The sequence below is a fragment of the Heloderma suspectum genome, chromosome 1 (assembly GCF_057233095.1).
Source record: "Heloderma suspectum isolate Gila_16-S chromosome 1, 16-S_ref, whole genome shotgun sequence".
Taxonomy (NCBI): Eukaryota; Metazoa; Chordata; class Lepidosauria; order Squamata; family Helodermatidae; genus Heloderma; species Heloderma suspectum.
Genome location: NC_139458.1, coordinates 139,283,591 through 139,295,403, shown reverse-complemented (window position 1 = coordinate 139,295,403; position 11,813 = coordinate 139,283,591). Strand labels below are relative to the sequence as shown.

Here is an 11,813-nt window from a genome sequence, read left to right as displayed (position 1 = left end):
CTCTCTGGCAGAATTATTCTCATGGTGTTTATGGTGCATGAATATGGATCTTCATGTATCTTCTGAGGTCGCATCCAAACACACCCAGAAATCTGGCTATACTTAGCAATAAAGACTGGCCTTCAGCTGTGGCTTATGTGCAAATCCCAGGAAGATTAACTCAGATACTACAGTGCTATTTTCTATAGACATCTCTGTAGAATTATTTCTGAGGCTGATGGCGAATGTATATGGATCATCATGTTCCTTCAGAAATCATAAGCAAAAATGTCAAAAGCTCTGACTGTTACTATGAAGTGGACATATTTTACTTGGTACTGTAGCAGGCTGCTGTTCCTCTTAGCTTGTAGAGCAAATAGTTTTGTTGTCCTTTTTCTTTCAACCTAAAAATATAATGTCAAATGAAGCTCATCATATAATCTAAAGAGATTGTTAATAATCTTTGTATGTTCTGTATTTTGCCTAAAATTGAACAAATATGGCATAAATATACATTCTGAAACTTCCTTTAAATCTTCCTTCCCCAGCCATGTGCCCTCCAGATGTGTTGGACCCCAACTTCCACCATCCCCAGTCAACATGGCCATTGGGAGTTGTAGTCCCACACAGCTGAAGGACACCATGCTGGGGAAGGCCATCTTAAGTAGTGCCTCTTTTGTTTCTAGTGACATAGCTGTGACAGCAGCTGTGAATGTTAGATGCCTAGGTTCTTCAGAGTTCTGTATCATTATAATGCCTGAATATTCTATTCATCATCAGATCAACAGAGATTGTCCTATCAGTATGCTGTCTGATGCAGTGAAGTGTATAATCTGGTAACATTTCAGAAAAATCAAATTATGAAAGGCTGGGTTATAACAGTATTTAAATGTGCACTGAGGTACAGGGGTCCCTCTTTCCAACTATGTTTGTGTCCACCTAGAACATATTGTTACACTCACCTTGCTTCTCTGAGCTGTAAGTTCCAGGAGTTGCAGTGGTTGTCCAGGACCCCCAAGGTATGGTTTCCTTTGCAAAGATGTCATTGGGGCTTATTGTTTTTTTTTTTTTTAATTGCACTTATTTACAAATATACAGTTCGAACATCATTGGAGGCCCAGCTTAGACACTCCAACAGACAGCCAAAGTCCAATTCTCTCACATCAGATCACCAGGGAGACAGTCAGCACCCTAAGGTGCCTACAGAGCCCAAACTCAGTTCTCCATGTCTCTTCCTCTGTGTCTGACTCCAACTGACATCGCTTCGCCTTTACACAGACAGACACCTAGATTACAACATCCTTAGCTCTGGGGAGGGGCTGTGTGTGTCTGTCTTTTGTCCCCTTTTAGGTATTCCCAAGCTATTCAGAAAACGTAAGGAGACTGATCTAACAATTACATCAGTGGAAACATTGGCTGGGCTATTAACACCCTTTTGTCAAGTCTGAGGTAACCCACAGTGATAGTTTTGTTGTTTATTCGGTCAGTCGCTTCCGACTCTTCGTGACTTCATGGACCAGCCCACGCCAGAGCTTCCTGTCAGCCATCGCCATCCCCAGCTCTCCCAAGGTCGAGTCCGTCACCTCCAGAATAGCATCCATCCATCTTGCCCTTGGTCGGCCCCTCTTCCTTTTGCCTTCCACTTTCCCTAGCATCAGCATCTTCTCCAGGGTATCCTGTCTTCTCATTATGTGGCCAAAGTACTTCAGTTTTGCCTTTAATATCCCCTCAAGTAAGCAGTCTGGCTTGATTTCCTGGAGGATGGACTGGTTTGATCTTCTTTCAGTCCAAGGCACTCTCAGAATTTTCCTCCAGCACCACAGTTCAAAAGCATCTATCTTCCTTTGCTCAGCCTTCCTTATGGTCCAGCTCTCGCAGCCATAGGTTACTACGGGGAATACCATTGCTTGAACTATGCAGACCTTTGTTGTCAGTGTGATGTCTCTGCTCTTCACTATTTTATCAAGATTTGTCATTGCTCTCCTCCCAAGAAGTGAACGTCTTCTGATTTCCTGGCTGCAGTCAGCGTCTGCAGTAATCTTTGCGCCTAGAAAGACAAAGTCTGTCACTGTCTCCACGTTTTCTCCTTTTATTTGGCAGTTATCAATCAAGCTGGTTGCCATAATCTTGGTTTTTAGAGGTTTAACTGCAACCCAGCTTTTGCACTTTCTTCTTTCACCTTCGTCATGAGATTCCTCAGCTCCTCCTCGCTTTCAGCCATCAATGTGGTATCATCTGCATATCGGAGATTATTACTGTTTCTTCAAGCAATTTTAACTCCAGTCTTGGCTTCATCAAGCCCAGCACGTCGCATGATGTGTTCTGCGTACAGGTTGAATAGGTAGGGTGAGAGTATACAACCCTGCCGTACTCCTTTCCCAATCTTAAACCAGTCCGTTGTTCCGTGGTCTGTTCTTACCGTTGCTGCTCGGTCATTATACAGATTCCTTAGAAGGCAGACAAGATGACTTGGTATCCCCATACCACCAAGAACTTGCCACCATTTGTTATGATCCACACAGTCAGAGGCCTTAGAATAGTCAATAAAACAGTAATAGATGTTTTTCTGAAACTCCCTGGCTTTCTCCATTATCCAGTGGATATTGGCAATTTGGTCTGTAGTTCCTCTGCCTTTTCTAAACCCAGCTTGTACATCTGGCAATTCTTGTTCCATGAATTGCTGGAGTCTACCTTGCAAGATCTTGAGCATTACCTTACTGGCATGTGAAATAAGTGCCACTGTTCGATAGTATGAACATTCTTTGGTGCTTCTCTTTTTTGGTATGGGTATATAAGTTGATTTTTTCCATTCTGTTGGCCATTCTTGTGCTCTCCAAATTTGCTGGCATATGGCATGCATCACCTTGACAGCATCATCTTGCAAGATTTTAAACAGTTCAGCTGGGTACCGTCATCTCCTGCTGCCTTGTTATTAGCAATGCTTCTTAAGGCCCATTCAACCACACTCTTCAGGATGTCTGGCTCTAGCTCACTGACCACACCATCAAATCTATCCCCGATATTATTATCCTTCCTATACAGATCTTCCGTATATTCTTGCCACCTTTTCTTGATCTCTTCTGCTTCTGTTAGGTCCTTGCCATCTTTGTTTTTGATCATACCCATACAGTGATAGTACTAATTGCAGAAATCTGACAATACCTTCAATTTCATTTTTTGCTGGTTTACATCAGGGATGGTCAAAAAATAGTTTTGGGCTTCAACTCGCAGCATTCCTGACCATTCACCATGCTGACAGGGCTTTCTGGAAGTTGAAGTCCAAAACGTCTGGAGATTTACCTTCTGCTCACCCATTGTCTCGTCCCATTGATTAATGCATACTTGTGCACATTTTTCAAAAGTACAAATTTTTATGCATATTTTTCAAATGTACGCATGCTATAGAACACATTTTGGGGGGGTCTGCAAATCACATTGCAAGCTTGGAAATGTATGGACGTCGACCGCAGATTGTGTCCATGTCCATGTTCAGTCTGGAAGGTGCAAACTTCCTGATCAAAAATGAACTGAAACAAATCTCTCATATATTCCCAGGTTTACATAATGTCAAAAATTCAAGAATATGACAGAGGTCTCCCTTTAGGTCAGGGGTGCGCGACCTTTTTGGCTCTAAGACTTGCATCTGGTGTCACTGGGAGACCAGGGGTCACACACACTCACTCACTCTTCCTCCCCCTCACACATCTCAGCATGCAGGGATGGGGAGGCTGAAACCACCCTTCCCTCCCCGCTGAGATCTAGAGATCACTGAGGTATGTTTGTGTGGAGGTGAAAGGCTCTCCCATCCCCCAGCGATCACCACTGAGGTGGTTGTTTCTCCGTCACTACTAGTAGCAGTATCAGCTGGGCAGTGGGGGAAAGTGGCTTGGGTCTTGCCAGCTTTGGGGCTGCAAGGGAAATGGCCGAGGGCTGCATGAGGCCCCGCAGGTGGTGCACCTCTGCTTGAGGTGAAAATCAATTGTGTACTGATGTATTCCTATAGTAGCTGTGTTGCTTCGAAGCCCCCATTTTAGATGGAAAACGGAGTAAGGGAAAAATTATGCGACACTTAGCAAGCAAGGTTTCTAACAACAAAAATGGGAGGGAGAAGTACTGGAAAATGCAGTGCAGGTCTGATGGGCAGATGGAGCGTTCCAGACTGGAGCCTGCTGCCCCAAAGAAAAATGGCTTTTGTTGGACCAAACAGGCTTACAGATTTCAGCAGGTGAGAGAAACTAGAGGGCAGCAGTGTGTGTGTGTGTGTGAGTGTGTGTGTGTGTGAGAGAGAGAGTTGCTGCTTAGTGCGATTGTGAGAGGTGCAGTCATGTGAGTTTGTGTGAGCTGTTCTTTGTGTATCTGTGTGAAAGAGATGCTGTGTGTGTGTGTGTGTGTGTGTTGCTGTGTCTGTTTGTGAGAGCTTCTACTATGTGAGCTCATGAGAGTTGCTACTGTGTTTCTGTGCATGTGTGAACTACTGTGTATGAGAGAGATGCTTCTATGTGGTGTGTGAGCTGCTACCGTGTGTATTTCTAAGAGCTGTTGCTGTCAGTGTTTGTGTGTTTGGAAGAAGTTTCAGGAAACACTGAATATAATTTATTAATAAACTGTGATTTCAATATGGGGGTAAAAGAGCAAAACCAAATAATATATTTTTAAAATTCTGATTCAGAGCCTGAATGAACTGCATTGTATGAACAGAGCTCCTATACACATGGGATTCCCCCATTACATTCTATGGTGGGGACAGTGTAACAAAAGAACAGAGAAGCCTAAGTGTATAATTGTTCCATGGGAGCATCCCATGATGGTAGTTGATATTACTCTTTCAAGATGAAGAGAAATAATATTTTTTATTATTTATGGGTTTATATGAGATCAAAGGGGCACCAAAAATGTTTAAACAAGCATAAATCTGCCGTATTTTCACTGTTCTCATTCCCATTTCACATATACAGAGCTCACACACCTTTCAGTAATCAAATCTCCCATTCACATACTAAGCACGCATTCACACACCTATGTACTGCTCTTATATATACTACGTACATGCAACATTCACACACATTCCATCCACATTCTATTGCCCCTCTCTCTCTTCATTCCCCCTCTCCTCATCCCTTCTCTCTCTCTCTCTCTCTCTCACACACACACACACAGACACACACAGTGCAAAAGTAAGAATTAGAAAATTCACCTGAGCTGATGTGATCATGTAATACTTACCTGTATGACCAGGAAGAAAGTCACTTCACAGTGGAAGTACTCCTCCTTATCTTCAGACGCATTTCCTTTCTATGTCTGTTATTACAACTGCATATTTAATCCATCTGATTCCTATTACTAGAGTAATTAATCACAGTAAGCCTAGAAGGTATGGCTGATCTTATTCATACTTAGGCCCCACCCACTTCACAGATGTTAACACGAGAGCTCTTTTTTCCTGCCATTGTACTGGTTTTTCTAGGTTCCTTTGTAAATATACATATGGGAGTACGTACGTCATCTGCTGTTTACAAATTTAAGGGACTTGATATCTGAGGAATAAAAAGATCCAAACCTTCAGCAGTTGTCTTGTTATTGTTCTGTATTTCTGGAGCAGCTAGAAGGTAGACTGTGGGGCCACTTCTGGACTATTAACAGCCATAGCTTTGTCAATCAGGTCTGCAAGCAACAGAACATAGCTTCAGGGCAGGGATTAACCTTTAAATATCATCTTGTGATAAGTTCTAGATCCCAGCATGAGATCATCTTCGGAGCTAGTATGCTCCAGTACAGATAACTCAGCTCAATAGCATCACCCCATAGAGTAGATCCCTTTTCTATGCCCCCTCCCCACGGTGTATGTGCCTTAATGCAACGAGGTGAGATAAACCATGCCACCTGGGGTGGCTAGAAATTTCCTTTAAAGCTGCTCAAGTTCCTACCATGAACCTGAACCAGCAAGCCTTAGATGGTGTTCCTATATCTGAATGAATAAGAACCAGAAACTGCACAGGAGCCAAAAAACCGGCACAGTCTATGGGCACAGGTGACAATAACTGCCAACATGGAAATATGCTTTTCCATCTGTGGAAAATGACAGCAGCATCCGGCTTTCCTCTCTCCAGCTCCTACCCAGCACACAGACCTGCCTCTGCCTGCCTTCCAGAGGGCACAGTTCAGATTCCCCAGGCAGCACTATGGCGTCCCTGGCCTTCTTGCCCCTTTTCTTACTTGGTTACTCCAGGGTTACTCACTAGATAAGGTGAAGCAGATGGGTGCCCAGCTGCTCCAGCTTTATCAGTAGGCTTGCAACACTAACGAAGTGTTTGGAGAATTCCACCATGTACTCCATTTTCATTACTATGTAGGAGGATCCATGGCCTCCCAAGGTTCATATATATATATATACATAGTAATGTCTTTGGCTAAATCTACACTGGTGCTTTTAATTGGTATTGAAGTGCACTGATAACTGTTGGGGCACATTATGTATTCCACGTACCACTTTTCTAGAGTCCCATCCCCCCACTTTTTATTCCGTATTATCCAAAATACTGCAACAGATGTCATCGTGTGTCCTATGAGGTATAAATGCACAAGAGAGATATAGCGTCACCATGATGGGATTGTAGCAATATGACACAAGGAATGTGGCCCTGTGGAAGCTAGGGATGTCAGAGAAATCCACTATGGATTCAAAAAGAGATGGGATTTCTGTGGATCTGACCCACAGATTCTGCAGCGGACTGGATTTTTCCAATTCATGTGGATTCCGAGTCGTGTGTACTTGTGGACTGGTTTTTCATTTTCTAGAATTACAAAAATATGAAAAATGTGAATTTTTAAAAAATGCACATCCCCCTCCCCATAGGTATGAAAATATGCATTTTGGGGAGATTTGCACATTTTGGGGGGATTTGTGCATTTTTGGAAGTGCACACCTATGCATGTGGCACGTGCACACTTTCCAATGCAATCACAAGTTTGGAAAATTCAGTTCCATCAATGAGCAGATGATGGATCGAAAGAGGCCTGACAATCCATGAAACACAGACAGGACAGATTTAACCAAATTAAACTAGTGGATGGTATCACTCCCTTCAGGTGTGGATCTCAAACGGGTCATCTCATGATTCCCAGGAGTGGGACTGCACTGCTGGCCTTTCCCCTGGTATGGGGCATGTTGCTGGCTCCACCCCCAGATGTCCACATGTTGGCATGGCCAGTCTGCATAGGGAAAGCAGCAGAGCATGAAAAATTTGCTTCTGTTCAGAGCCCACACCCCCAAACTGTCAACATTTCCCCACAACTTTGAAGCCTATGAAGGGCATAAAAAGCCAAAGAACACAATTTGGCTTGGGTTTATCCTTCACAAAACTTGTCATGTCCCCTACACAGAGTCTCAAAATGGCAGGTGGAATATATGCAGCTGAATGTAGCAATGTAAAAAGAGACCTGCTGGATTTGAACACAGCTCTCTATAATGAAAAGGCTAATTTGCCTTTTTTTCACAGCAGCCACACACTGGGTTGATGTTTTCATTGAGAGCTACTCATCACAACCCCAAGTTCTTTTTCTTGGTCAATCACCACCAGCTTAGACCCCATCAGCATATACATGACATTAGGAGTTTTTGCTCATATCTGTATTAGGCTTGTGCATGGACCCCCAGCTTCACTTCAGATACCGCCTCAGACACTCCAAATCAGCCTTGCTTTGACTCAGACTGATTCAGACCCCCTCCACTTCAACTCAGTTCCGGATCTAAAGCAAGATTTGGATATCCAGTTCACTCAGTTTGGGCGTTTCCCCATTTAATTGCATGGGGAAATATAAATGGCCATAACTTTTTCAGTTTTCATGATACATACATGAAACAGAGAAGCTTCTCTGCTGACATGGAGGGGATCCCACCTGCCAAATTTCAGACAGTTTGGTCCAGTACTTTTTGTGCTAGGCACAGCTGAAATTTGATTTTTTCCACAAAAACTCTCAAACCAAAGAGCTCTACCTCTCAGCCCCGCATCGCCCCCTCCTCCCCCTGCCTGCTTGGCTGTCAAGGACTACTAGCTGTCTCCTGTTCATGAGGAGGAGATGGCTACCTAGCAGCTGGGGCATGTGCCGCACTGCTGGTCAGCTGTTCTTGACAACCGACCAGGTAGGAGGAGCGGCGCACACACCTGCTGCTAGCCATCTCCTGCTCATGAGGAGGAGATGGCTAGTGGGGGCTTGCACCATGTCTCCTTCTGCCTGGGTGATTCACAGCACTTTTTGTGTATAAGTCTATGTGCACAGAGACTTCCAATCACCATGTTTTTACTAAACATGGTGATCATGGTGGAGGCAGAGGGACCAGCGAGCAGAACAAGGGCTGGACGGGCATCCGGAGAACCCAGATGGGGGTGGGTTCTCACATCCCTAAGTAACAACACCAGAATGATCTCTGCCTCTGAAACGCAGCCATTTTTCTCCAGTTATTCAGACTTCCCCTCCTCCTCCACCACTGTCACTGCTTGGAGGTTGCTGGGTTACGTTCAGCCCTGATTTGGCAACTAGAGTTTCCATTCTCCAAAGCTCCCTCCCTCCTCCTCCTCCTCCCCCTCCCCCTCATCTCCACTTTCCCCCTCCCTCCTCCTCACGCCTCATTGAACTTTCTTAAGTTGATACTTTTGGCACCAGGCTGTCTGGGCTGCTCAGAATGCATCGTAAGAGCTCCAAGTCACCGAGTCGGATGAGGCACTTCATATACAAGCCACTTTGCTTTGGGGTGCCTTGTTGCTGTTCTCCTCTGCCTCATATCACGTGGAGGCACCTCCGAAGCAGCCCGAAGCGGTGCACAGCCCTAATCTGTATCACTTTACACTTCCTTACATTGAACCACATTTTCCATTTTACTTCCCATAACCGTAGTTTGGAGAAATCCTTTTGGAACTCTGTGCAATCCCTTTTTGTTTTAACTATCCTAAATAATTTGTTGTCATCAGAAAACTTGGCCATCGCATCGGTCACCTCTAACTCAAGATTATTTATGAAGAAGCTAAAAACCACCAGTTAATGTTGCCATGAAGCTCTCCATCATGACTCCAAGATCATTTTCCTGGTCAGTGACCAACAGAACACTGAGATTATTACAGCATATCTATCTATAGTTATTATCAATAATAGCTAAAGGCTGCAAAAGAGGAAGTGAATGCTTGGAAAAGGTGGGCAGTAACGATGTACAGCAGGATTCAGTGCTGTCACAGAACTAGTGCTAATGACATTGTGCTAATGTAAACTAACAATAGTGCTATGTCCTTAGCGCTTGTTGGGCAGTGTGTTTTTACTTTTTTTTTTAACTTTTTTTTTACTTTTGTTTTTTATTATTGTTTAATCAAGTTTTTAATTATCTAGGATTATAAGCTGCCTTGAGTGCCATTTTCTTGGTAGGAAGGCAGGGTACAAATCAAACCAAACCAACCAACCAATCAATCAATCAATCAATCAGTCATACATGGAGGAAAATTGGGAGTGGTCCCTAGGAGATTTGGGACAATGTGTCACCCATATGCAGATGACACCCAGTTCTATTTCTCTGTGACACCTGAGTCAGGAGAGGATGTGCACATTCTGAACTGGTGCCTGGATGCACTTATACACACATTAAAAGAACTGAACTGGATGCATATTACCTACTGAGTCATATTCAAAGTTTTGTTGCTGACATTTAAAGCCCTAAATAACTTGGGACCAGGATACCTGGCCAACTGTCTTCCTCTATATACACAAAATTGAACCCTGAGATCTTCTGAGGAGTCCTTACCAGTCATTCCACAACCAATGTGTGTTGCAGAGGAGGCTGGTGGCTCCATTCTGTGAATCCATTCCGGGTTTTAGTCAGAACCAGCCTGAACTCTAAAACCCTATCCCCCAAATGGGTCCAGCACCTTGGATAGCTCCTTTAGCATTCTGGCTGGTTCTGACAGAAACCCAGAATGGATTCACAGCCCCACTGAAATGGAAGCCACCAGCCTCCACTGGTGTGTTGTCAGGTAACGGCATGGAAGGGGGCCTTCTTGGCAGTGGCACCTGCCCTTTGGAATGCTCCCCCATGAGTGGTCTGGTCTGAGAGGTGGAAACTGTGGAGAGCTTTAGATGCCAGTCGCAGATGTATCTATTTACTCAAGCATTCTCTGACCTGTAATCACTGCTGTTTTACTGTTGGTATAACATTTTAATGTATTTATTGTTTTATGCTGCTCTTACATTGGTTTTTATATCGCACTTTATGCATTGTTTATGTGAACCACTTAGAGATCTTAGGGTATCAAGCAGTATACAATTAGTTTACATGACTGTTGTATGAATAGTAGTGGTCTCCCACCGAATTTTAGGGACAAATCACCACTTTTCCCCTTTGCCCAGCACAGCAGACACTAATGTCATTGAGCTAGCGCTGATTTGTGTTAGTGCTGTGACAGCGCTGGACACTGCCCACAGATGGACAGGAGACTGCAGCAGACCAAGGTAAAGTGAAATAATTCTGAAGATAAGGAAAAAGGGAGACAAGACACAGGAAATAACAACTAGGTCAGTTAAACAGCCCACCTTCAGTACCCGAGAGACTCTTCCAAGAATAACGGGACCCATATTATCTCTATAATCTTGAGGATAAGGCCCAATACATGGATACTTCTCTTAGATTACTCCAGCCTCCCCCAATCAGTTGTCCTCCAGATGTTTTGGATTTCAGCTCCCAATGCTTGGGAATTCTACGAGCTGTAGTCCAACTCATCTGGAGGACACCAGGTTGGGGAATGCTGCATTACTGATAACTTCAAGTGAAACATGCACTTAAGTGCCTCACATAACTAGAATACAAATCTTGGAGGTAATGTATGTGGTTTGAAAAACTGTTGACATAATAGTTACATTAAGTGTGAAAAGGTGTTTTTATCCAATACTCTCTTGAGTGCATCCTTCACCTCTTTGTTTCTTAAACTGTAGATTAAGGGGTTAAGCATTGGGATGACAAAGGCATAAAACACAGAGACAATTTTATTCTGACCCTCTGAATAATTTGAATTTGGTTGCAAGTAAACATAGATAGCAGTTCCATAAAATATAGTCACAGCTATCAGGTGGGAGATACACGTAGAGAAGGCTTTTTGGCGGCCCTTGGAGGAATTTATCTGGAACACTGTGGAAAGAATGTACATATAGGAACTCAGTATTATTAGGAGAGAGCCCAGCATATTGATTCCAGCACACATGAAAACTAGTGTTTCTGATACAGATGTATCAGAACATGAGAGCTTGAGGAGAGTAGGGATTTCACAGAAGAAATGGTTGATTTCATTGGACTGGCAGAAAGACAAAGTGCCTACCAAAGTGGTATGAATAATTGAGTTCAAGAAACCAGCTGTGAATGCTCCACCTGCCATTTTGATGCATTTGGTATGGGACATGATAGATGTGTACAGCAAAGGGTTGCAGATGGCCACATACCGGTCATACGCCATCAGCCCAAAAAGGATGCACTCTGTACTTGCAAGAGCAACAAAGAAATACATTTGGATGAAGCATCCCAGGAAGGAAATAGTTTTCCTTTCTGACAGGAAGTTTCTCAAGGCTTTGGGGGTGATGTTGGAAGAGTAGCAAAAATCAAGGAAAGCCAAATTACTGAGGAAAAAGTACATGGGCGTATGAAGCTGAGTGTCCAACCTGATTAGCAAAATCATTCCTAGGTTGCCCACCACAGTGATAACATAGATCAGTAGGAACAATGTGAAAATGGGAATCTTCAGTTCTCGCTGATCTGGAAATCCCAAGAAGATAAATTCAGATACTACAGTGTTATTCTCTACAGACAT

The 11,813-nt window shown here is 43.6% G+C and overlaps 1 protein-coding gene across 1 annotated transcript; it reads right to left on the bottom strand.

The window, feature by feature from the left end:
* Positions 1 to 10,868: 10,868 nt before the first annotated feature.
* On the bottom strand, positions 10,869 to 11,813 carry LOC146358092 (olfactory receptor 5F1-like). Its single transcript, XM_084829086.1, has one exon. The coding sequence runs from the start codon at positions 11,811 to 11,813 to the stop codon at positions 10,869 to 10,871; it is 945 nt and encodes a 314-aa protein (XP_084685212.1).

What these genes read in the sequence shown, in the direction of transcription:
- LOC146358092 (XM_084829086.1), bottom strand. Translation starts at nt 11,813, where the DNA reads ATGTCTGTAGAGAATAACACTGTAGTATCTGAATTTATCTTCTTGGGA.